General features: G+C 39.6%; 1 protein-coding gene across 1 annotated transcript in view; it reads right to left on the reverse strand.

The window, feature by feature from the left end:
* Window positions 1–19020, reverse strand: part of MYRFL (myelin regulatory factor like) — a 122256-nt gene extending 103236 nt beyond the window's left edge. Inside the window, exon 1 of the mRNA XM_069584663.1 lies at window positions 17746–19020. Coding sequence (XP_069440764.1) covers window positions 17746–17791 — 46 coding nt within the window. The 5' untranslated portion in view covers window positions 17792–19020. The remainder of the gene's footprint in view (window positions 1–17745) is intronic.
* Between the last annotated feature and the right edge of the window lie 4241 nt (window positions 19021–23261).

The following is a 23261-nucleotide window of genomic DNA, read 5'->3' on the forward strand; positions in this document are numbered from 1 at the left end:
GTGAGGATTAAATGAGATAATGCATATAAAGGTATGCAGCATAGTTCTCAGCTCAGTACTGTCCTTTGTCATAACCATCCATTGCTGTGCTCAAGAAGTTCATAACCCAGTGAGAAAGACTGACATGAAAGCACACCATAGCAGCTTGATGTGGCAACTGAGTGTCACAGGGCATTACAGGTCACCTAAATGACTCAACAGGAGCAAAAAGGTGCCAGGGAAGTCTTCCAGGAATAGGGGTCCATGGAGCTGGAACTGTCAGCAGGGGCAAATCCGGGGGCTTTGAATGACGTGAGATTCTTTCTTTAATGTTCCTTACTGAAATTATTTTTTAAATTAATTTTTATTGGCATATAGTTGCTTTACAATATTGTGTTAGTTGCTGCAGTACAGCAAAGTGAATCAGCTATGTGTATACATATATCCCCTCTTTTTTGGATTTCTTTCCCATTTAGGTCACCACAGAACATTGAGCAGAGATCCCTGTGCTATGTAACAGGTTCTCATTTGTTGCTGACATGTATACTGTTTAGTCACTAAGCTGTATGTGACTCTTTGTGACCCCATAGGCTGTAGCCCACCAGGCTCCTCTGTCCATGGGATTCTCCAGGCAAGAATACTGGAGTGGGTTGTCACTTCCTTCTCCAAAGAATCTTCCCCACCCAGGGATTGAACCCGGATATCCTGAATTGCAGGCAGATTCTTTATCATCTGAGCCAGCTGGGAATGTCAATCCCCGTCTCCCAGTTTATCTCACCCTCCATGATGCCCTTAGTATCCATAAGTTTGTTTTCTGATCTGGTGCCATGGAGTTGGGGTCAGAAAAGTGGAGGAGTGTGCAGTGGTATGCTGGAGCCAGCTTGTACAAGCTTGGGCACGTCTCTTCCCAACTCCATAGTTAGAGTCTAGTAACTTGAAATTGGCAGTAGTGGGAAGATTTACACCATGGAAATTGGCAAACATTACAACTTAAGGAATTTCCTCCAAAGGTTTGTTAAACATTTACCAGCACATCCCTGGATGTGAGTAGTATTTGGGAAAAGAATCCCACTGAATTTAGTTACTGACTAGATCCTCCCATCTCTGTTTTGTTGGCTAGTTGGGAGGTGGTGTTGGTGGGTGGGGAGCCTGAGAAGGAGCTGGAGGGGTTCATCCACTCTAAGCCATGTAGTGTCAACCCTGAGAAGTGACCTGCAGGGCACTGCCCCCAAGAAAACCTCCACCTAATGACCTAGAATCCTGGGAGTCTCCCCAGTCTTCCTTGTACAAATAGTCCTGCACTGATCCAGGAAGAAAGAAGCTAATCAGTTCTTTCAGGTGGAGGTAACATGGCCCAGTGTGGAAAGCAGTCACCCAGTTAAAAGACTGTCTCTGAACTTTAACATGATATGAATCACCTGAAATTTATGTGTCTGATAATGAAAGATAAAATGAAAACCTTTATTCAACTTGAGTAAATAAATGAATCAAGCACATTGTGTAACAGGACGGCAATATCCACATAGCTTTTCAGAAACTGTCATGGATGCAAAATTCTAGAAAGGACTGCTGAACACTTGGCTGTTGGCCTCAGAGAACAGCAGAAGATTATCCAGGAGCCTGCATGTGTCCATCAAGAACTGGTCCTGTGGATGTACTTCATCTGCTTTCCTGACTAGATTAGGAACCTGTGCATGGAAATCTATATCTTGATTTCAATTAGACACTTAACAAAATTGTTAATTCACTCATCCAATAATAAATATTTTAATGAAGTGTTTGTGTTAGGCAGTGGGATATAACCATAAGTGACACTCAATCTTACCCTCGAGCCCCGGAATGAGAGTATAGACAGTAAAAAGGCAGGACTAAAGATGATACATAAAGCCCAAGAGACATATAGGAATGCCTTTCCCATTCAGCTGGGGGAAGGGCAGTCAAGGATGGCTATACTTGTAGCTCAAACACAGAAATGTAGAGGAAATTACATTAGAATTGGGTGAATTTGTATCTGGGAGAACAACTGAACTCCAGCACGCTAACCCAGAGAAAATCCTAAAATTTACTGTAAAAATGACTCTGCTCTTACCCTTCTCAATAAGGCTATTTGTAATTTGAACAAGTATAGAGAAGGCAAACCTGCCACATACACAGATGGCCCATAGGAGATGAGCAAGGTGCAAATACAGTATAAAGGAGTCAGGTCACTACAGATAGTCATACCGAGTGAGTTAAAGCCACTCAGTCATGTTTGGCTCTTTGCGACCCCATGGACTATACAGTTCATGGAATTCTCCAGGCCAGAATACTGGAGTGGGTAGCTTTTCCTTTCTCCAAGGATCTTCCCAACACAGGGATTGAAGCCAGGTCTCCTGAGTTACAGGCAGATTTTTTACCTGCTGAACCACAAGGGAAGTAAGACAGAAAAAGATAAATATTATATGATATTGCTTATATGTGGAGTTTTTTTAAACGGTACAAATGGTTCAGTTCAGTTCAGTTGCTTAGTAGTGTCCAACTCTTTGTGACCCCATGGACTGCAGCACACTAGGCTTCCCTGTCCATCACCAACCCCCAGAGCCTACTCAAACTCACGTCCATCACATCAGTGATGCCATCCAACCATCTCATCCTCTATCTTTCCCTTCTCCTCCTGCCTTCGATCTTTCTCAGCATCAGGGTTTTTTCCAAAGAGTCGATTCTTTGCATCAGGTGGCCAAAGTACTGGAGTTTCAGGTTCAGCATCAGTCCTTCCAGTGAATATTCAGGACTGATTTCCTTTAAGATTGATTGGTTGGATCTCCAAGGTACAGATGGACTTATTTACAAAACAGAAATAATAAAGTCACAGAAGTAGAAAACAAACTTACGGCTACCAAGGGAGAAAATGAGAGGATGGATAAATTGGGACATTTATGTACACAATTCTATATATAAAATAGGCAACTAATAAGAATCTACTGTTTATTACAGGGAACTCTATTCAGTAGTCTGTAATGACCTATATGGAAATAGAATTTAAAAAGAGTGAATATATGTATATGTACAACTGATTCACTTTGTTGTACAGCAGAAACTAACACAACATTGTAAATCAACTATACTCCAATTTTAAAAAGCCAGTCAGACTATACTACAAAGCTGCAGTCATCAAGATAGTATGGTACTGGCACAAAGACAGAAATATACATCAATGGAACAAAACAGAAATCCCAGAGATGAACCATGCACTTATGGACAGCTTAGCTTTGACAAAGGAGGCAAAAATATACAAGGGAGAAAAGACAATCTCTTTAACAAGTGGTTCTGGGAAAACTGGTCAACCACCTGTAAAAGAATGAAACTAGAACACGTCTAACACCACACCCAAAAATGAACTCAAAATGGATTAAAGATCTAAATGTATGACCAGAAACTATAAAACTCTTAGAGGAAAACATAGGCAGAACACTCTCTGACATAAATCACGGCAAGATCCTCTATGACCCACCTCCCAGAGTAATGGAAATACAAGCAAAAATAAACAAATGGGACCTAATTAAACTTAAAAGCTTTTGCAAAACTAAGGAAACTATAAGCAAGGTGAAAAGACAGCCTTCAGAATGGGAGAAAATAATAGCAAACGAGGGAACTAACAAAAAATTAATCTCAAAAATACACAAGCAGCTCCTGCAGCTCAGTACCAGATAAATAAACGACCCAATCAAAAAATGGGCCAAAGAACTAAATAGACATTTCTCCAAAGAAGACATACAGGTGGCTAACAAAAACATGAAAAGATGTTCAACATCACTCATTATCAGAGAAATACAAATCAAAACCACAATGAGGTACCATCTCATGCTGGTCAGAATGGCTGCTATCCAAAAGTCTACAAGCAATAAATGCTGGAGAGGGTGTGGAGAAACGAGAACCCTCTTACACTGTTGGTGGGAATGCAAACTAGTACAGCCACTATGGAGAACAGTGTGGAGATTCCTTAAAAAACTGGAAATAGAGCTGTCATACGACCTAGCACTCATTGAGTGCGTTCTAATGAGGTGGACAAAACTGGAGCCTGTTATACAGAGTGAAGTAAGTCAGAAAGAAAAACACCAATACAGTATACTAACGCATACATATGAAATTTAGAAAGATGGTAACGATAAACCTATATACGAGACAGCAAAAGAGGCACAGATGCAAAGAACAGACTTTGGGACTCTGTGGGAGAAGGTGAGGGTGGGTTGATTTGAGGGAATAGTATTGAAATACGTATATTACCATAGGTGAAACAGATCACCAGTCCAAGTTTGATGCCTAAAACAGGGCGCTCAAAGCCAGTGCACTGGAACAACCCAGAGGGATGGGATGTGGAGGGAGGTGGAAGCGGGGATTCAGGACACGGGGGACACATGTACACCCGTGGCTGATTCATGTCAATGCATGGCAAAAACAACCACAATATTGCAAAGTAATTAGCCTCCAATTAAAATAAATTAATTAATTTAAATTTAAAAACATTCAGGTCAAATCTCAGCAACTGAATTGATGGCTGACTTTGAAAAGATGAAATTTAGTAGGTTAAGCGTTCAGCTTTCCATTGATTTTCTCCATTATGTAAATATGAGATGGGGAAACCTGAATTTTGAGTAAATGGTTGATAGAGACATCAATTTAGTCTTGTCATCATGAAGAAATATTGGGAAAACAAACAAATTTCCTCCTGAAATCATTGAGGACAGAACTGGGAGGGTAGGTCCCTGTTCCTGTAGACACAGGTCCAATATTAATGACCTGGGCCCCATACCTTAAGAGGAATGTCCACAAATAGTAGGATGTCTGAATGAGAGCACATCAAGTGAGAAAGAATCATAAGTCAAGCCACAGACAAGATGATCAATGGAGACAAATATGAATAATAACAGTAAAACTTGGTAAATTCGCTGAGCATGCTTTATGTACCCACACCATGCGAAGAATTTTACATTTACTCCCTCACTCATTCCAAACAATAATTTTATTCTGCCAGGTAGGTACAAGTAGTATTCCTGTTTTTCAGAAGAGCAAATAGTCTCAGCAAACTTAAGCAACTAGCTCAAGTTGCAATAACACAGTTGTCGTTGCAGGGCTTCTTTTTGTTTTACGGCAGGGGTTCTTATTGCAGTGTTTTCTACTATAACATAATATACATGTTCCTGAACAAACTTGCACTCTTCAAAATCATGCGAAGTAATGAATGAGTAGGGGATAAATCACTCAAAAGCTAATAAAAGCAATAACATTCCTAGTAAAAATTTAAAGGACACATCAAGTTATAATTCATACAGTTAAGTACTTCAGAAAACACAGGGATTCACCCTTTATGAAAAGGTTGTTAGAAGGAAGAGTTGTGGCTACTGAATGCTGAGGAAGAGAAGAGGGAGGAGGCAAATGAAATTAAGATAACTGGTTTACATCACCTGCATTAGTGCCTACCCTTCCTGGGCTCAAGGACTCTCCTTTGTCTGAACACATTAAGCTTCTGTTAGGAGGAAAAAAGGTCGAGTGTCTGCTGTTTATAGGTTAGAAATATAGTTCTTCCAGCATTAACATTGTTACAATTCCACATGACTGTGTCCTGAATTGCTTTTTTCACAAACTCAGTGTTGTTCAGTGTAAATAATAAACGATGGCTGATTGGCTCAATACCTTTGGAGATCGGTCCTTGTGGCACAGCTTCTGGGAGAATCATCTAATAATTCACAGGATTTAAGGTAGGAGAGGGAACTGGTCTGTCTACTCAGTTTTCATGACAGTATTTCAGTGTCTTCACTAGCTGATTATCAAGTTCATACTTCTTTTCCTTTAAAATTAATTATTTGAAATATAAATTAAGCAAGATCCTCTGGCCTTTCTGGGAGCCTGGGGATCCATTTTTCCAGGAGCCTTCCAGCCTTTCAGCATAAGTATTAAACTTTTATGCTGTGTCCATTTTCTTTTAACAGCACATACTAATGTTAATACATACAGGAAAAATAAAACAAAAGAAGAGAAACAAAACACAATCAGCATGTTAACCATATTAATTTAACTGTGGAAGATAAATCTGGGAAACAGAGACCGATCACATTTCTTTTAAGTAGTATAGGAATACAACAAGGACTCTCTTTTATGTCCAAGATTTGAAGAATTATTGCTGTGGTTTATTCTGTGTGCACATGTGTACTCGATCATGTCCAACTCTTTGCAACCCCGTGGCCTGTAGCCTGCCAGGCTCCTATGTCCATGGGATTTTCCAGGCAAGAACACTGCAGTGGGTTGCTATTTCCCCCTCCAGGTGATCTTCCCGGCCCAGGGACAGAACTTGTGTCTCTTGCATCTCCTGAATTGGCAGGTGGATTCTTTACCAACTGTGCCACCTGGAATTCCCGGTTTGTTCTATTAGAAAGTCTAATTCTCAGCTCACTTCAGTTCAGTTCAGTCACTCAGTCATGTCTGACTCTTTGCAACCCCATGAATTGCAGCACGCCAGGCCTCCTTGTCCATCACCAACTCCCGGAGTTCACTCAGACTCACGTCCATCGAGTCCGTGATGCCATCCAGCCACCTCGTCCTCTGTCGTCCCCTTCTCCTCCTGCCCCCAATCCCTCCCAGCATCAGAGTCTTTTCCAATGAGTCAACTCTTCTACCGAGGGTCAAAATAGAGAAGGAAGGGAAAGCAGAAGGAAGAAGGAGAAGGAGAAGGATGAGGAGGAAGACAGCCCAAAAGAAGCAGAGCTAAAGTGGGGCTGCACACCCACAGTCAACAGGAGGGTTGACTCATCTACAAATCAGTGCCTCCTGGGCCTACTGCACAGATTCCAAAAAATGTGACCAGGAAGCTGCTTGTCCTGTGGCTTTCAATTTTCCTGCCTGTGTCAGCAAAGCCTTCCTTCCTGCCAGCCCAGACAAAGGGGACAGCCTGGCAGAGCACTGGCTGAGGGCTGAGTCTTTAGCCAGGTGTAGGACAGACTCATGTCCTCTTCAATGCAAGAAATAAAGGGGAGAAATCCAGAAGACTTAGGATCTTGAAGAGAGATCAGGCTCAGATTTGTTTATTTATTGATTTGGCAAATATGGTCAATTGCCCACTACTGTGCTAGTCCCCAGCTGCCAAGTCTATAGGAATGAATGAGACATAGTTCCTTACTACCAGGAGTCCACAGGAGATAGACACAGAAAAAGGTAATCCAGGCTTTGAAGGGTGAAATGCAAAGTGCCCTGGGATACACGGGAGCCCTGACAGGTGGATACTGAAGCAGGGACCCCGAGGGTGAACTAACTGCCCTTAGCCAGGTGAATGAGAAGGGGGAGGGTGTTCCAGAAGGAGGGAGCCCCATGTAACCTGGAGGTAAGAAAAGCAGGAGCTTTGGAAAATCACAAGTCAGTCAGACTTGGGTTAAACTCCAGTTCTTGAACCTCTTTGGGTCTGTTTCCTTTTCCAAAAAAGAAGATGGGTTTTACCACCTTAGAGTGTCACTTGCAAACTAAAAGTGATAACATATATAATCCCACTGCGAACAGACTGTACTCAGGCTCCCCTGTACTTTTCTCAGTGAGGTCTGTTTCCATGTTTCTCTCTTCATTTTGCAGTTTTAGCAAGAATCTTCATAAATCAGTTTAACCAGAATCCCTTGTCCTTCGGGTCTGATCACCCTCAATGTCAACCCAGCCCCTCATCCTCCACCATTCCCCAGGTCACCATCTGACTGCCCAGCCTACTTTCAGGATTAACCTGCTCCCTGACTATCAATTCCCACTTGCTGTATTGGGAGTTGAGCTCAGTCTCCTTCCCTCACTGAAAAATTTCACCCCAGTGGTTATTACTTGCAACAGCCCTTCTCTTGAATAAAGTCCTCCTTTATCATGCTTTGTGCTTCCCAGCTGGCTCACTGGTAAAGAACCTGTCTGCGAATGCAGAAGACAAGGGTTTGATCCCTGGTTTGGGAAAATCCCCTGGAGAAAGAAATAGCAACCCACTCCAGTATTCTTACCTGGGAAATCCATGGACAGAGGAGCCCAGCAGGCTACAGTTTATGAGATTGTGAAAGAGTCAGACATGACTTAGAGACTAAACAGCAACAATATCATGCTTTAACAAGAGGCATTGAATTTTTTTCCTTTAATACTATTAGTGTTTGACACATAATAAATATTCTTTCCCTTCCTATCCCTTCTGTTCTTCATCCCCACCCCCAAACACAGAATTTATGTAACTTGATAGATTTGTTTCAAAGCAACAAGATTCTCTAATCCACCAGGGAAGGAAAAAAGAGGATCTTTGTGTCCACATTTTGCCTCTATAAAGTCTCACACACAGAATGCATATGGAGCAAGAGGAGTAAAATTCTCAATAATGCTTTTTCACTATTTTAATATGCATAATGAGACAAATAACCATGCAGATTTAAAAAGCTTTTTCCATATATGCTTTTATAAGCTTTTAAAAATATATATTTTACTAGAGTATTTTACAGGATATTATATTTTTTTAATTCATTTTGGATTTCTAACCTTTACTTAAACTAATTCAGTTCAGTTCAGTTCAGTCACTCAGTTGTGTCCAACTCTTTGCTACCCCATGAATTGCAGCACGCCAGGCCTCCCTGTCCATCACCAACTCCCGGAGTTCACTCAAACTCACGTCCATTGAGTCAGTGATGCCATCCAGCCATCTCAGCCTCTGTCACCCCCTTCTCCTCCTGCCCCCAATCCCTCCCAGCATCAGAGTCTTTTCCAATGAGTCAACTCTTCGCATGAGGTGGCCAAAGTACTGGAGTTTCAGCTTTAGCATCATTCCTTCCAAAGAACACCCAGGACTGATCTCCTTCAGAATGGATTGGTTGGATCTCCTTGCAGTCCAAGACACTCTCAAGAGTATTCTCCAACACCACAGTCCAAAAGCATCAATTCTTCGGCGCTCAGCTTTCTTCACATTCCAACTCTCACATCCATACATGACCACAGGAAAAACCATAGCCTTGCCTAGACAGACCTTTGTTGGCAAAGTAATGTCTCTGCTTTTCAATATGCTATCTAGGTTGGTCGCAACTTTCCTTCCAAGGAGTAAGCATCTTTTAATTTCATGGCTGCAGTCACCATCTGCAGTGATTTTGGAGCCCAAAAAGATGAAAGTCTGACACTGTTTCCACTGATTCCCCATCTATTTCCCATGAAGTGATGGGACTAGATTATCTACATGTAAAAACAATAGAAGTAACTAAAACTTTGAAATCTTTCAAAGAAGTAGAGAATACAATTTTGTTAGGGGAAGCTCAAAGCCACCTTTCCAAACCCTGCCAATCCATGGCTGAATACCCTGTTTGAGGTCAGTGGTTACCAAGGTCATCAAAAAACATTTTTCATATGTATTTTACAGTGCCCCTGCCTTTTCCAAAAAACAACTGATAGATCAAAGAACTGCTCTTACAAGGAGAGCATCACAGAGCAGAAGTAAAATGAAACAAGTTCTCTCCTTAAAGTGAATTTGCAGTGCCCTAACTTCAGAACTTCTTACAGATTTATTGTGAAGTTAGCATAAATGCTTTAGACCATTCAAGAACAGACAATAATACCAATTTATTCCTTTTAACTTTGATTCTATCCCCAATCAAGGAAAGCCCACAAAACACAAATATGGTATTGTTTCTTTATTCTGTTTATTTTTTTTCTAAAATATGATGATTTCAAGATCAACATGGAAAAGCTGAACCTTTTGCAATAAAAGGAACTACTCAGTACTTTGTCCTTTGTTGCTTGGCAACTAAAGGCTATAAATGGATTTTATGATTATAAAGGCTCTGGAATTAATGTGAACATGTAAAAGTTGTAATAACTCCATGGGGACAGAAGTATTCCTTTGAAAAAAATGTATGTAGCTTTTACTCATTCTTGTTTCAAAATAAATAGAACAATTTTGTTCCTTCACACTTGTAAATGCTATAATTAAAAATCAATAACTATCATTTACCTCATCATTTCAATATTTTATCATTAATGCTCACAACCCCAAGAGGTAGGTGCTATTATCCCCATTTCACAGATGGAGAAAACTGAAACTTTAAAATATTAATTTAGGGGACTTCCCTGGTGATCCAATGGCTAAGACTCTGAGATCCCAATGCAGGGGGCCTGGGTTCAATCCCTGGTCAGAAAACTAGATCCCACATGCCACAACTAAGAGTTCACATACCACAAAGACCTCACATGCTGCAATGAAGATTGAATGGCTCAGCTAAGAACTGACACAAGCAGATTTTTTTTTAAGTTGAGATGACTTTAAAACAATATAAAATAAAGAGTATAAATAGTATGATCCGAATAAACACACCATAAGATCAACACCAAAATGTGAAGAGTTGTTATCACTAAATGGTGTGATTAACAGTGATAACTATTTCTTGTTTTAGGTTATCTGTCTTTCCCACAACTGTTCATGTATTCAATGTTTAGCTCCCAAGACATTGTGAAGTCTTCCAGAAGGTGACTTCTAACTCCCAAGTTGAGAAGTTTGACATCAATAACACCAAAGAAAGTGGTGGAGTCTCTGCTCAGAAGCATTTGTCTGAGTAATTTTATTCCAGGATTCCCTAGAGTTGCTAATAACGCTGGCAGGTCTCAAATGTAGGATGTGTGTGGTGACAGAAGTTAGCTCTGACCTAGTTACAGCACATTTTAAATTCTAATAAAATCGCCTTCACCTTAGGGATCCCAGCATGAAAGAATAAAGGATTTTTTTTTTTTCTTAATGGCAACAAGCCCATACCTCTTTGTTCTGGATGCTTCATGATAAAGAAACATAGTTTCTAACCACCTGCCAGCACCAGATAGAAGTGTTCAGATAATTATAAGCTGCTTGCATTATCTGGGTGGTTCTTCTTATCCTTGATGTGTTCTTGTTCCTAGTCTCCTGAAAAGTCTATACTGTTTCCAGACAGAAACAGAGGTGATCTCATCAATAAACAAGGAGCTGCTATCTCTGTGGGATAATTTCAGAGATACTAGGATGCAACATGATGTCTAAAATTCCACCATTAGAGATCAACCAAACCTACCCTTGGAGAAGGTAATCTTTTTGATTCATTTGATCAAAACAAATGTGTTCTATGAAAGTACATTGGATATGAAACGCTTTAGAGATGTCAGGTGGCATCAGCTCTTTCACCATTTGTACCTTCTGTGCAAGCTCAGGTTTTATTGGGACAGAAGGAAGAGGGAAGAAGGATGCTGGTTTGTGAGAGGTGAGAAAGGGGTCCTAAAGTGAATGAAAGACAAAGATTGAGAGACTGGTCAAAGATACCCTTTACCCACAAGACTCTTCCCCAGGGCCAGCCCTCTACACTGCATTCAGTTGCTCAGAGCTTCTGCTTCCAACCATAGGAATTCAGAAACATCAACCAATCAGAGTTGGTTTCACTTTTGGAGGAGTAATATCCAGGAATCACTTGAGACATTTATGACTTTACCTTTGGTAATAATGGAATCTGAGGCTTTCCACCAACTGGCAGCACTTCGTATAATCTGCCTCTGTTTTATTCACTGAACCTTTATGCTGTGTGTGTGTTAGTCACTCAGTTGGGCCTGACTCTTTGCGACCCCATGGACAGTAGCCCACCAGGCTCCTTTATCGATGAGATTTTCTAGACAAGAATACTGCAGTGGGTTGCCATTCCCTTCTCCAGGGGATTTTCCCAATTCAGGGATCAAACCCGCATCTCCTGCATTGCAAGCAGATTCTTTACCATATGCTAGTTTTTCTTCTTCTCATATCTGAACTTACTAGATGCTCCTAACCTAGAGTTTAAACTACTGAGTAGAATAGTCTTTATCCATTTATTCTATAAGTATTTCTGTCTACTGTACGCTGATACCATATAGGCACTTTTCCAAGCTACATTTCTCTTGTCTCAACAATTCTCCCAACACCTTGGAGACTTGAGGACTTTGGTGCCTTTCTAGACACCTTTCCAGATGCAGTCTATCTGGGGTCAGTCCCTTGAGTCACTGCTTTTCTGCTCCAGAGTTTTCAGCACTTTCTTCACTTCCAAGAAAACTTAGCACCTCCATAATATTCCTGTACAACTCATGGGTCGCAGATGTTTTTGCGTAAATCCCTACCACCTTACTTTAACAATGACTAATTAGAATTTTAAATCTTAAGCAGAGAGAGGAGGGCAGAAAATATTTTGACGCTTGTTTGACAGCAGCTTCCTGCAGGGCCTGTTCCTCCTCTTAGATCTCAGGAGCTGTTCAGGGCTTCCTGCACGTGCACAGCTTCTGGTTCTAGAAGATACCTTTCAACCCTCAAGCTTCAATAGGTGAGCAGGAGTTTCTTCAGCTAGTTTCCATCTTCTTCTTTTCCATGTGATTCACTCTTAGGAGAGTCGGCCCTCCATGTCTGCGAGTCACACATTTGCAGATTTCAACCAACCAAGGATGGAAAATATTTGGGAAAAAAGATCCCAGAAAGTTCCACAAAGCAAAACTTGATTTTGCCACATTCTAGCAACTACTCACATAGTATTTACCTTGTACTGGGCATTATAAATAATCTAGAGATTATTTAAAGTATGATGTACATAAGTTAATATGCAAATACTATTGCCATTTTATATAAGGGACTTGAGCATTTGTGGATTTTGGTATCAAAGGGGCTGGATACTGACGGACAACTGTATGTAGTTTTCTCATTTCTGCTCAGTCATGGCAGGAATCTCCTCTTTATTTCATGATAAGCCAACAAGCATTTGAGAACCTACTTCCAGACCCTATGAAGAGGATGAGCTAAACAGCTTCTCACCAACTTAGAAAATTTCTTCTTAAAGATTAAATTAATGAACTATAAAATATTCTCAAATTAGCTTTTATAAACTAAAAGCTAGTCTAAAATGATTCCCATGGGAAATATAAGATGAATCCTGATATCACAGTAGTCCAAAAGAAATACCCATAGGGAAACAAATTTAGAATGTAAGGTCACAGCTATCAAAATGAGTGAAGTAAACTGAGGGATGGGATATAACATACTTTATGTCATATTCATTTTTTACCCAGGGGGTTGTAAGAATTAAATGAGATAATGGTGTAAAGTGAATGCAATAGTACTTCAGTTCAGTTCAGTTCAGTCGCTCAGTCGTGTCCGACTCTTTGCGACCCCATGAATCGCAGCACGCCAGGCCTCCCTGTCCATCACCAACTCCCAGAGTTCACTCAGACTCATGTCCATTGAGTCCGTGATGCCATCCAGCCATCTCATCCTCTGTCACCCCCTTCTCCTCCTGCCCCCAATCCCTCCCAGCATCAGAGTCTTTCCCAATGAGTCAACTCTTCGCATGAGGTGGCCAAAGTACTGGAGTTTCAGCTTTAGCATCAATCCTTCCAATGAACACCCAGGACTGATTTCCTTTAGGATGGACTAGTTGGATCTCCTTGCAGTCCAAGGGACTCTCAAGAGTCTTCTCCAACACCACAGTTCAAAAGCATCAATTCTTCGGCGCTCAGCTTTCTTTACAGTCCAACTCTCACATCCATACATGACTACTGAAAAAACCATAGCCTTGACTAGATGGACCTTAGTCGGCAAAGTAATGTCTCTGCTTTTGAATATGCTATCTAGGTTGGTCATAACTTTCCTTCCAAGGAGTAAGTGTCTTTTAATTTCACAGCTGCAATCACCATCTGCAGTGATTTTGGAGCCCGGAAAAATAAAGTCTGACACTGTTTCCACTCTTTCCCCATGTATTTGCCATGAGGTGATGGGACCAGATGCCATGATCTTCGTTTTCTGAATGTTGAGCTTTAAGCCAACTTTTTCACTCTCCTCTTTCACTTTCATCAAGAGGCTTTTTAGTTCCTCTTCACCTTCTGCCATAAGGGTTAAGATGCCTAGTAAATGTTCAGTAATCATCATTAATCTGGTTTGAATTTAAGATAAAACAAAATCTAAGTTAACTAACTTAAAACTTGGCAACTGTTAAAGGATATATATTTTTAAAGATAAAATCATGACTTACACAAATAAAAGATGAACACATGTCAAAGATTTTCATTTACTTAATTAAGGAAATTAAGATGTTACAACTGATTCAAGGAATATTTAAACAGCAGACCTAGATCTAGGCATCTAGAAAGGTGAACAAAGACAGACAGATGGACAGATAGATAGACCTATATAGTATATAGATAGATAAGCAGATAGATAACCTGAGTCTAGCTATGCTATGGAATGAATTTAATAATAATTGGAAACCTGGGTTTTACTGATGCTGTTGTTTAGTCGCTCAGTCATGTCTGACTACTTTTGCAACCCCATGGACTGTAGCCTGCCAGGCTCCTCTGTCCATGGGATTTCCCAGGCAAAAATATTGGAGCGGGCTGCCATTTCCTGCTCCACTGAAACTCTACTGAAACTATAGATCCCCAAATGGAGATAATTGATTTACATATCTAGACAAAATTCATTGCATTGATATCAATTATCTACAATTTACAGAGTTTCAGAATAGCTCCAAAACAGTAAAAGGTGAAAATCCCATAGAATTTGATAGCCCAGAGGACATGGTGCAGGCATAGTTTTCTGTGGAAGATACCTAGTAATCTTTTTTTCATCCATGTTAATGTCTTTTACAATTTTTCTTCATGCAAAATAGAAACTCTAACAGAAGAGTTTTGTGGAATTAAATCCAATGCCCTTTATTTAAGATTACCTGTGACATAGCACATTCCAAGCTTGAAGCACTGAGATAATAAAGAAGAAACTAAAAATCTCAATATTCCTGCTGCTAAGAGACAACAACTGCTAATACTTGTAGTGTAATCATCCAGTTGTTACCATGTATATGTGCGTGTGTGTATATATAGTATGCTGCTGCTGCTGCTGCTGCTGCTGCTAAGTCGCTTCAGTCGTGTCCGACTCTGTGCGACCCCATAGACGGCAGCCCACCAGGCTCCCTTGTCCCTGGGATTGTCCAGGCAAGAACACTGGAGTGGGTTGCCATTTCCTTCTCTATTGCATGAAAGTGAAAAGTGAAAGTGAATATGTGCATGCATATGTGTATATATAGTAACTCTTTTCAGGTCAATTTAAATAAACTCTGTTCTAGAAATATATATGTATAATTATAATATACCAAATTTTAACCCATGTTTCTGCTTTATATCATGAACATTTTCGTTATCATCATCATTTTTACTAACTACAAAATATTCCATTATATAAAAGAACTATAATATATTTAACTAATTCACCACTAATTTAAGTTATAATCAACTTTTGGTTGTTATACATAAAAAAATGTGCCTCTCCTCTGCCAACTTTTCTCTCGCAGTGATATCAGCTTTATTAAAAAACCAAATATTTCACTTAATATCTGAGCTTCCAGTGGATGTCGAGATCCCTGGAGAATGTGATCCACCTCTTCTGCTTTAGTTGATGGGCCTACTTATTGCGTCACTGGCAGGCAATAAAATGAGGCCTGCCAGTTGCCTAGAACCACTCTTTGTTCTTGTCATTTTCCTGAGACACATGGTAAAGATTTAGCATAATCAGCATGAACTCTGACGTTCAAGGTCATTTAATTCACAATGATATTGTCAGTCCAGATACTTTTTAATACAAAAGTGTTCATAAGGAAAAATATATTATTTAGGATTCAGTTTATTAGAACAAAGAGTTTAAGGAAACGAAAACTTAGCTTTCAGGTGGGTAACAAATTAAGAAAACTTTTCTTGTTTTCAGACCTTGGTTTTTTATACGAGACTGTACTTAATTGGAAGATGATACATAAACAGGAGAACAACATATAACTGGCCCTCCTCATGAGAATAGCATATCCAATTTTGCTCTCCTCATTCTAAGGAATATTTGAGAAAGGAAATCTTAATCTAAGGGAAATTCTTCAAAGCCCTACAGGCTTTCAAAGAGGTGATTTCAAAGAGGCTTTCAAGTTGGACTTGGCATACAGTCAGTGATAGATATTTGCTGAATAGGTAATAAAAAATTAACAACCAGCCCTGTGATTTTCAAGGGGAGGGGAATCACTTAAATTACTACTTCTATTTTTTATTTCAAAGTTCACCATCTTCTCAATCTATTCATTCAAAGATAATGTAAGAAAACACTGAAAATTTTATTCTCTTTCCATGGAGAAATTACTCCTCCCCAGTTAAAAAGTCTCCAAAAGGAGCCCAAGTTTAGTTCAGGCTAAGAAAGTTACAATAATAATAATCGGATTTTTGTAACCAGCTATAGAGAGGATTTGTGGAAACTATATCTCCAAAGACTTCAGAAAATAGCATGAACAAGGACAACATAATGACCCTATAGGTATGACAGCACTACCAAAAACCAGAAGGTAGACCAGATGAACTTTTCAGGTCTTCTCCAGCTCTGGAATGAAAGTAGGTAGGGTTTGCGCTTTTATAAAATGAATGGCTTCTCTAAAATAAAGCAGATATAACTGTAGCTCAGAGCTTGCTACTCTATTCAAATGAAAGTTGCATAAGATATAAAATCAGATGACAACAATTGAGCCACATTATTGTACCTACTGTGTGACCCAAGTGGACACATTGACTTGGACACTGTCGGAGATAGAATATAATATAATGAGATAGACTATAGATATAGAATAACACAATACTTCTCTAGGTCCTATATTTTGCTTGCCCCATCTGGCAAAATTCAAGCCATTGGACCTACTGTACTGTGCTAATGCCTTCTGATAGTGATCTAGAATCTCACTGTTTCTTTGGTAGAAACACTCTTTAGTGTTTGACACAATATGGTCATTCAACCTTTAAACGTCTAGTATTTGTCAGGCACTTTACTAATCACAAGAAATGCCAAAAGCTCTTTCTCAATATGCTGCTAACTACCCTTGGGATTCTGTGAGCGAGCAGGTCTGCCCTCAATTATTCTCATACTCTCTCCTGGGAAATACCTGCAAATGTGCAAAAGCTTTGGCCACATTTCCTGTCCCATGGAAGTCTGAGCATGGCTAACTGATAAGGAGCTCTAGCTGCACTAGTGTGCGGCTCCCAGTGGCTCCCTAAAAGATGTCACACGAAGGCAAGGCCTTGCTGACATTTTCAGTGGACCCATCATGAGAATATCAACCTAACTAAATATGAGAAGTGCCACCACCATTTCAGGTGTTTAGAAAAAAGAAAATCTGTGAAACCATATCATATAGTAAGCCTCCCCTTGGGGAAAAAGATACTTACCCTCAAATACAAACCATCATTCAATAGTTACATATTTTTTAAGTACATATTTTGAAAAACACAGATGGAAATGGGGAAAGAGGTGCTTCTTTGCTGTTAGGCTGTTTTGTATTTAATTATACCAAGAGAAAAAATGTCTTTAGTAAACGTTGACATCTTTGTTGTGCTATATTCAATAATTTTAGAAGTAAGAAAAGTAGTATCTTATTTAGAAGTAAGTAGTAAATATCTTTCTAGCTTTATGAAACATAGGGATTGGAAAAAAATCTAGCACAGGACAGGGACAAATTCTAGTAACATAGAAATGCTGACATCTTGATTCTTTTAATAACCAAACTATAAGGTGGAAATCCTGAATTTAAAAAAAATCACTATCTACACCACTGATTTTTTTGCTACAAACACAACAAACCTGAACTTCTGACTTTAGAACAGTTAGTACAATTTTATTTCTTTGAAAGCCAAGTTTAAGTGAATTCCAAAAAGGTGAAACAGTGATTGTAAGCAATGTCACCTCCCAGGTGTTGAAAACAGGCCTCTTACCTTCAAAGAACTGTTGCAGGGCCTCGTTTTCGCCTACCACATCCATGGTACTTGGTCTCGGCTGTTACTTCCTCGTGGAACAACTACCAGATCTCAGGAACGAAGTGCTCTCCTCTTGGCTCGAAGCCTATGAATGCTCTTGAAAATTTTTCATTTTCTTTTTACTGGAGTGAAGCATCTCTTCAGCCATTGAACTGTGCCCAAAAAGATGGTCAGGTTTTCAAATGTGATTATATAGCCAGAAGGATATGAAAGCATGCAGAAGGAAAATTCATGAAGAGGGAAGTGGTAGCAAGTCCATCTATCTTACTATACAGAACTGCTTCTACTCTGCCTTTTGTCTTTGTTTTAAAGACCTTTGTCCTCGGTGACACATGTAATTACATAAATGGGCAATAAATACATAGTCTTATCTCCTATGTGTCCTTTTACACCAATATATTTATATCTCTGCCTCTATCAACCAGATCAATTTAGCTACAACTAAGCAAAGATACAGTTGATTTTTTCTTTTTACCTAGAAAAAGGGGACAAATCAATATAATCACTTTCATAGACATGAAGACTTGTAAAAAAGAAAAGTTAGGGTTTGTTAAATATTTCCATATCTACGCATAGTGCAAACTTAAATTCCTTAATACACACCTAGTCCATTTCCTCCAGCTTATTTCCTTAGAAAGTATAAGCCATAAAATATGAGAAGTCTCTCTAATGAGCAATAAAACTTTATTTCTGATTCTGTAACTCTTACAGCTAAGTACATGACTGACTGTTAGCTGGTTATATTCCTAAATATAAAGTTATACCCAAATAACTGTTTTGTTTTCATTGCTTAGCTATTAACTTCTCTATTATTAGATAAAAAAGAACATAGTTAGGAAATTAAACCAGGTATTTCGGCTTCTTCCTTTTTCCCTAAGTTTATTTTGAAAGTTTCTAACCTATAGAGAAACTGAAAGAGTAGTATAATGAAATACCCTATATTCTTCAGCTATATTTAGTAATTACTAATATTTTCCCTTATTGTTCACCTAAGAAAGGCCTCATAAGTGAACAATGCAAAGAAACAGAGGAAAACAATAGAATGGGAAAGACTAGAGATCGATTCAAGAAAATCAGAGATACCAAGGGAACATTTCATGCAAAGATGGGTAAAAGGACAGAGATGATATGTACCTAACAGAAGCAGAAGATATTAATAAGAACTGACAGAAATACACAGAATTACACAGAAAAAAAAGTCTTAATAACCTGGATAACCACAATGGTGTGATCACTCACCTAGAGCCAGATATCCTAGAGTGTGAAATCAAGTGGGCCTTAGGAAGCATTATTATGAACAAAGCTGGTGGAGGTGATGGAGTTCCAGCTGAGCTATTTCAAATCCTAAAAGATGATGCTGTTAAAGTGTTGTACTCAATATGCCAACAAATTTGAAAACCACACCAATGGCCACAGGACTGGAAAAGGTCCGTTTTCATTCTAATCCCAAAGAAGGGCAATGGCAAAGAACGTCCAAACTACTGCACAATTTGTACTCATTTCACATGCTAGCAAGATAATGCTCAAAATCCTTCAAGCTAACCTTCAACAGTATGTGAATAAAGAACTTCCAGATGTACAAGCTGGATTTAGAAAAGGCAGAGGAAACAGAGATCAAACAGCCAACATCTGTTGGATCATAAAAAAAAAAAAAAAATCAAGGGAATTCAGAAAACAGTTATTTCTGCTTCATTAACTGCACTAAAACATTTCACTGTGTGGATCACAACAAACTGGAAAATTCTTGAAGAGATGGGAATACCAGACCACCTTACCTGCCTCCTGAGAAATCTGTATGCAGGTCAAGAAGCAACAGTTAGAACCGGACATTGAAAAACGGACTGGTTCCAAATTGGAAAAGGAGTACCTTAAGGCTGTATATAGAAAACTAACCCATCTGATCACATGGACCACAGCCTTGTCTAACTCAATGAAACTACAAGCCACACAATGTAGGGTCACCCAAGATGAATGGGTCATGGTGGAGAGTTCTGACAATGTGGTCCACTGGAGAAGGGAAGGGCAAACCACTTCAGCATTCTTGCCTTGAGAATCCCATGAACGGTATGAAAAGGCAAAAAGATAGGACACTGAAAGATGAACTCCCCAGGTCGGCAGGTGCCCAATATGCTACTGGAGATCAGTGGAGAAATAACTCCAGAAAGAATGAAGAGACAGAGCCAAAGCAAAAACAATGCCAGTTGTAGATGTGAATGGTGATAGAAGCAAGTGCTGATGCTGTAAAGAGCAATATTGCATAGGAACCTGGAATGTCAGGTCCATGAATTGAGGCAAATTGGAAGTGGTCAAACAAGAGATGGCAAGAGTGAACATTGACATTCTAGGAATCAGCAAACTAAAATGGACTGGAACAGGTGAAGTTAACTCAGATGACCATTATATCTACTATTGTGGGCAAGAATCCCTTAGAAGAAATGGAGTAGCCATCACAGTCAACAAAAGAGTCCAAAATGCAGTACTTGGATGCAATCTCAAAAACGACAGAATGATCTCTGTTCGTTTCCAAGGCAAACCATTCAATATTATGGTAATCCAAGTCTATTCCCTGACCAGTAACACTGAAGAAGCTGAAGCTGAAGCTGCAGGTTCTGTGAAGACCTGCAAGGCCTTCTAGAACTAACACCAAAAAAGATAGGGGACTGGAACACAAAAGTAGGAAGTCAAGAAACACCTGGAGTAACAGGCAAATTTGGCCTTGGAGTACAGAATGAAGCAGGGCAAAAGCTCATAGAGTTTTGCCAAGAGAACCCACTAGTCATAGCAAACACCCTCTTCCAGCAACACAAGAGAAGACTCTACACATGGACATCACTAGATGGTAAATAGTAAAATCAGATTGATTATATTCTTTGCAGCCAATGATGGAGGAGCTCTATACAGTCAGCAAAAATAACACTGGGAGCAGACTGTGGCTCAGATCATGAACTCCTTATTGCCAAATTCAGACGTAAATTGAAGAAAGTAGGGAAAACCACTAGACTATTCAGGTATGACCTAAATCAAATCTATTACGATTATACAGTGGAAGTGAGAAATAGATTCAAGGCATTAGATCTGATAGACAGAGTGCCTGATGAACTACGGACAGAGGTTCGTGACATTGTACAGGAGACAGGGATCAAGACCATCCCCGCAAAATGCAAAAAAGCAAAATGGCTGTCTGAGGAGGCCTTACAAATAGCTGTGAAAAGAAGAGAAGTGAAAAGCAAAGGAGGAAAGGAAAGATATACCCATTTGAAAGCGGAGTTCCAAAGAATAGCAAGGAGAAATAAGAAAGCCATCCTCAGTGATCAGTGCAAAGAAATAGAGGAAAACAATAGAATGGGAAAGACTAGAGATCTCTTCAAGAAAATTAGAGATACCAAGGGAACATTTCATGCAAAGATGGGCACGATAAAGGACAGAAATAGTATTGATTTACAGAAGCAGAAGATATTAAGAAGAGGTAGGAAGAATACACAGAAGAACTATACAAAAAAGAACTTCATGACCCAGATAATCATGATGGTATGATCACTCACCTAGAGCCAGACATCCTGGAATGCAAAGTCAAGCGGGCCTTAGGAAACATCACTACAAACAAAGCTAGTGGAGGTGATGGAATTCCAATTGAACTATTTCAAATCCTGAAAGATGATGCTGTGAAAGTGTTGCACTCAATATGCCTGCAAATTTGGAAAACTCAGCAGTGGCCACAGGGCTGGAAAAGGTCAGTTTTCATTCCAATCCCAAAGAAAGGCAATGCCAAAGAATGCTCAAACTACTGCACAATGGCACTCTTCTCACACACTAGTAAAGAAATGCTCAAAATTCTCCAAGCCAGGCTTCAGCAATACATGAACCGTGAACTTCCACATGTTCAAGCTGGTTTTAGAAAAGGCAGAGGAACCAGAGATCAAATTGCCAATATCCACTGGATTATCAAAAAAGTAAGAGAGTTTCAGAAAAACATCTATTTCTGCTTTATTGACTATGCCAAAACCTCTGTCTGTGTGGATCACCACAAACTATGGAAACTTCTGAGATAGGAAAACCAGACCACTTGATCTGCCTATTGAGAAATTTATATACAGGTCAGGAAGCAACAGTTAGAACTGGACATTGGACCATAGACTGCTTCCAAATAGGGAAAGGAGTATGTCAAGGCTGTATATTGTCACCCTGCGTATTTAATTTATATGCAGAGTACATCATGCAAAATGCCAGGCTGGATGAAACACAAGCTGGAATCAAGATTACCAGGAGAAATATCAATAACCACAAATATGCAGATAACACCACACTTATGGCAGAAAGCGAAAAACTAAAGAGCCTCTTGATGAAAGTGAAAGAGGAGAGTGAAAAAGTTGGCTTAATGTTCAACATTCAAAAAACTAAGATCATAGCATCGGGTCCCATCACTTCATGGCAAATAGATCGGGAAACAGTGGAAACAGTGACAGACTGTATTTTGGGGGGCTCCAAAATCACTGCAGATGGAGACTGCAGTTATGAAGTTAAAAGACTTTTACTCTTTGGAAGAAAAGTTATGACCAACATAGCAAAATAAAAGCACAGACATTACTTTGCCAGCAAAGGTCCGTCCAGTCAAAGCTATGGTTTTTCCAGTAGTCATGTATGGATGTGAGAGTTGGACTATAAAGAAAGCTCAGTACTGAAGAATTGACACTCTTGAACTGTAGTGTTGGAGAAGACTCTTGACAGTCCCTTTGACAGCAAGGAGATCTAACCAGTCCATCTTAAAGGAAATCAATCCCGAATATTCACTGGAAGGACTGATATTGAAGGTGAAACTCCAATATTTTGGCCACCTGATGCGAAGAACTGACTCATCAAAAAGACTCTGATGTTGGGAAAGATTGAGGCGGTAGGAGAAGGAGATGCCAGAGGATGAGATGGTTGGATGGCATCACCAACTCAATGGACAGGCGTTTGAGTAAACTCCGGGAGTTGATGACGGACAGGGAGGCCTTGCATGCTGCAGTCCACAGGGTCACAGAGTCAGACATGACTAAGCGACTGAACTGAACTGAAGGCTGTGTATTGTCATCCTGGTTATTTAACTTATATGTAGGATACATCATGTGAAATACCAGGCTGGATGAAGCACAAGCTGGAATCAAGACTGCAGTGAGAAATATCAATAACCTCAGTTATACAGATGACACCTCCCTTATGGCAAAAAAGCAAAGAGGAACTAAAGAGCCTCTTGATGAAAGTGAAAGAGGAGTGTGAAAAAGCTGGCTTAAAATTGAACATTCAAAAAACGAAGATCATGGCATCCAGTCCCATCACTTCATGGCAAATAGATGGGAAAACAATGGAAACAGTGACAGACTTTATTTTCTTGGGCTCCAAAATCACTGCAGATTGTGACTGCAGCCATGAAATTAAGACATTTGCTCCTTGGAAGAAAAGCTATGACAAAGTTAGACACATATTAAAAAGTAGAG

The sequence above is a fragment of the Ovis canadensis genome, chromosome 3, assembly GCF_042477335.2.
Source record: "Ovis canadensis isolate MfBH-ARS-UI-01 breed Bighorn chromosome 3, ARS-UI_OviCan_v2, whole genome shotgun sequence".
Lineage (NCBI taxonomy): Eukaryota > Metazoa > Chordata > Mammalia > Artiodactyla > Bovidae > Ovis > Ovis canadensis.